The sequence below is a fragment of the Myotis davidii genome, unplaced genomic scaffold, assembly GCF_000327345.1.
Source record: "Myotis davidii unplaced genomic scaffold, ASM32734v1 scaffold319, whole genome shotgun sequence".
In the NCBI taxonomy this organism is placed as follows: Eukaryota; Metazoa; Chordata; class Mammalia; order Chiroptera; family Vespertilionidae; genus Myotis; species Myotis davidii.
Genome location: NW_006290675.1, coordinates 569108 through 573348, shown reverse-complemented (window position 1 = coordinate 573348; position 4241 = coordinate 569108). Strand labels below are relative to the sequence as shown.

At 53.8% G+C, this 4241-nt stretch overlaps 1 protein-coding gene across 1 annotated transcript in view; it reads left to right on the top strand.

Moving 5' to 3' along the window:
• CDHR2 (cadherin related family member 2) overlaps positions 1–4241 on the top strand; it is a 60743-nt gene that overhangs the window by 29848 nt on the left and 26654 nt on the right. Inside the window, exons 3-4 of the mRNA XM_006763714.2 lie at positions 2103–2169; positions 2446–2520. Of these exons, the coding sequence (XP_006763777.1) occupies positions 2118–2169; positions 2446–2520 (127 nt within the window). The 5' untranslated portion in view covers positions 2103–2117. The remainder of the gene's footprint in view (positions 1–2102; positions 2170–2445; positions 2521–4241) is intronic.

Here is a 4241-nt window from a genome sequence, read left to right as displayed (position 1 = left end):
CCGCGGGGGAGGTCTGGTCGATGAGGAAGAGAAAACCAGAAGCTTCGAAAGAGCAGCTTGGACTCCTGCTTTGGGTTCTGATCCCATTACTGACTGGGCCATGTCCCTTCCCCTCCGGGGTCACAATATGCTGAGGACTAAATGGTATGGGACAAATTGCCACCTGCAGCTTGTGGCCAGGCCAGCTCCCTGCCCCTCGGGGCTGGGTCCCAGGGCAGGAGCCTCCTGTCTTCCCGACAGCACTGCGGTGAACTTTGTCATGGTGAGGAGCACACCTTGCATACCTGCGGCTGCACTTTGTAACTAATTGTCCTGTGGCTGCTGACTCACCTCCAAGGGAGGGGACCAAAGAGGACAAAAGAGGTGGGGGGTTAGGTCCAAGACCACACCACAAGGGGATGCCAGGACAGGCTGCATCCAGCCAGGGCTCAAGTGCCCTGGATCTTGCTCGCACGGTGGACGCCAGCACCTACCACCATCACCAATGCCCAACTCCATCGCATCTCCACTGTCAGCCCACCGGCACCATCCTCTCCACCCCACGACCAGCACCACCAGCTCCATCTGCCTCTCTACCCTTGTCATCACACACATTCCGAGGTGTCCTCCTTACCTCGTCACCCCCACCAGCACCACTTCCATCCCCACCCCAAACTGAACTGTTGTCCGTGTCCCCAGCCCTGCCTCCCGGAGAGCTCAAGCTCAGCCTCAGTCACTGTACGTGACCCCGACTCCCTTACGCCAGCAGCGACCACAGCATGGTGTCTGTCTCACTGAGGGCTGTGGCTCAGCACACGTGATTCTGAGGACTGAGGACTGAGGACTTTTTGATTCCTCCTGAGAAGCTGGGTCCAGCATTTTCCAACCGGGCTGAGTGTAGCCTACTGTCTAGCACATGGGCTGTCTGCAGCTATCATCTCTGGGGACCTTGGCAAGCCAGCAGTTTTTTTGGGGAAAAAAAATGTGTGTGTGTGTGTGTGTGTATTTATATATATATTTATATATTTATATATTTATTGATTTCAGAGAGGAAAGGAGAGAGAGATAGAAATATCAGTGATGAGAGAGAATCATTGATTGGCAGTCTCTTGCAAGCGCCTCAACCGAGGATCAAACCTGAAACCCGGGCATGTGCCCTGACCTGGAATTGAATCCTGACTTCCTGGTTCATAGGTAGACACTCAACCACTGAGCCACGCAGGGTGGGCCAGCCAGCAGTTTTTACAGCCACTCCCCAAGGGGCACTGGTTAGAGTCCCACTGCAGAAATACAGTCCTTGGCGTCACCCACGCACAGCCCGCCCTGTTCCTGAGCTCTGGAGTCCGTCTCAGAGCACCAGCGTGGTGACAGGCACAGAAGAGAGACCAGAGCAGTTTCCATGGGGACTGTACTGGCTGTCGTGGTGAGAAAGCAAAGATGACCCTGCAGGATGCAGAAGGAAGGGATTTGCATTTGCTGAGCACCTACTGTGTGTCAGGCACTGAGCAGGCCCTCTTCCCTCAGGACGTGCTATGCTCTGTTAGTGGGCATGTAGCTGTGTCCCCCTCACTCCATTCTCCCTCCCCCATTACCTGTTAGAGTCATCCTTCCCATCTTACAGAAACAGGGCAGAGAAGGGCAGGCGATGACCAGCGGGCTCGAGCACTTCAAACAGGGAGAATGGTGCCGTGGTTGAGGGAATGAATTCTGTGTCCAAAGGCCCTGTGTTCAGAGCATGGTCTTGTCATCATTGATTCTCTGTGGGGCCTCAGGCAAGCCCCTGTCTCTCAGCCTTGGTTTCTTAGCAGCCACCTCATAGTTGTAGGAATAATGAGATTATGCTTCTGACATGCTTAGATCAGTGCCTGCTACACAGTGGGCTCTGAACTCTGAGGTCAGGTTCAAGGTCAGTCCAGGCTCAGCTACCCTGCTCACCCCTTTGGTTCTCTCTGACTGCCCCTTACCCTGGAACACCTGGAAAGTGGGCGGAGAGTGACATGACCTGGGGGAGAAGTGCTGAATGGTGATGCTGGGTGCACCTGGGTCAGAGCACGCCGATGGGGGTCTGCTTAAGGAGGAAGGCCTGGGCACAGACGCCCCTTCCATGATGCCTCTTCCTCCAGGTCCCTCCACACGTGATGGCGTGGCCATGGCTGTCCTGCCTGCTGCTTCCTGCCCTTGTTGTATCTGGTAGGTGCCTCCCCTCCCCTCCCAGGACAGCACTAACCTGGGGACCCTCGGCAGAGCCCTCCAGCAAGGAGGGGGTCCCTCAGCAGTACACACCCAGCTTCTATGACCAGCCCTCTGGTCGGCTGCCCTGGGGAAGTCTGGGGAGGAATCCAGACTCAGGCGGGTGAGCTGGACTGAAGATTGGCCAGTGGGAATGGCGTGGGCTCCCACGGGGCCAGATAGGGGTTCGGGCTTCGCAGGGGGGCTCAGATATTCCCGTGCTCTGTGTCCCTACAGTGACAGCCAATGTGGCTCCTACGTTCCTGTCCAACATGTCCCTGCCAGTGACCCTGCCGGAGGACCTGCCTGTGGGTGAGTAACCGCCTCCTGTGTCCAGTTGGCTGTGAGAATCAGCTGTGTCTGCAGTGGGAGAACTTCTATGCTGAAGACACCCTTCTGGGGCAAGACTTGCTTCAGTGGGGCTTTGGTGCTCACTGAGTCTGCCCCCTGAGTGTGTCCCTTATGGATCTGAGGAGTTTAATTGGATGGTCCAACTCTGACCACTGGGTACATTGGCTCTTGGATCTAAGGAGGTGCTAATCTAGCCTCTGCCTGAGGCTACCCAGCAGGAGCTATGGAGAGATCTGCAGATTCCCCTTCTTTGTTTGGGGTTTGGAGGTGCCCAGATGAGGCCCAGCTGTGAAGCAATGCAAGCTGCTGTGGGGCCTTGGGCTTTCTCTTGGAAGTTCTGGGTCTGTCTGGCCCAGCTGCAGTTTGTTAGGTAATTTTCAGATTGCAAAGGGCCAGGCCTTTCATATGCAAAAGCCTCTGCCGCAGCCTGGGTGGGGCGGGGTCTCAGGGAATCAAAGGGCGGAGCAAATAGCTATGGCTGATCCTCAGCTCTGCCCTAAGGGGCCCCGCATCTCAGTGTCCCCGTAATTGCTGCAAGCACCTCTGTCCGCTGCCAGACAGTCCAGTTTCTTCCCGTATGAGTCTGGGTCCCCAGAGACTCACCTGGAACTGGAGTTCAGAGAAGTTGGGAGCTTGAGACTCCCTCCCGATTGAAAAACACCTCAGCGTCCTCAGCCCTTTCCACGTGCGCCTCCGTACCTCTGCACTTCCACACCTCCTCTGAGTCTCAGTGTGCTTTTCTCTTTCCTTCTAGTTGTAGAATTTCCACTCAGCCAGCCTTCCTGTGGTTCTGGACGATGTCCGTTTTGTCTTGTAGTTGTATTTTTGAAGTGGTTGTGTGAGGCAGCAATTTCCGGTGTTTACCTATGCCGCCATCTTGGTTTCTCAAACATAGAATTCTTAATATACAAAGATGTACTCTGTGTTTTATTTTTGTAGCTCTTATTGATTTATTTCTTATACTTAATTTTTTTTCCAGGCAGACATTTTAAAAAGCATTTCCCCCCTGATACATCTTTCTATGCCCATGAACAAATGTATACAGATAAGGAGTTACACCCACTCACCACCCTCCTTAGGTATAAGGGCCGCATCTGCTTGCATTTTGACATTTCTTTAAAAAATATATATATATATTTTTATTGATTTCAGAGAGGAAGGGAGGGAGAAAGAGAGAGACGTCAATGATGAGAGAGAATCATTGATTGGTTGTCTCCTGCATGCCCCATGCTGGGATGGAGCCCACAATCCAGGCAAGTGCCCTTGACCGGAATTGAACCCAGGACCCTTCAGTCTGCAGGCCGATGCTCTGTCCACTGAGCCAAACCGGCTAGGGCAGTATCAACATCTTTTTAGCAGAACATGGCCAGCTGCTCTCCCCGGAGAGGGGGCTTGATGGGGAGGGACCGTGACCAAGTTTTCCAAGGAGGTGTTGAAGGAGCTGAGACTGTTCATAAGAGAAAAGCAGACTTGGGCGCTGCCAGACCTGTCCCTGAAGGGCTGCCGTGGGCAAGAGGAGGTGGGCTGGTTCTCTGAGACCCTCAGACAGGGCGCTGGGCCCCATGCCTGAATGCGACCCTTGTGGCATTTTTGCCTTTGTGGGTCCTTTTCTCCAGAAATATATATTAAAATTACATTTTATGAATGTATTGGCATAAAGACAAATACCGTGGACTGGACCC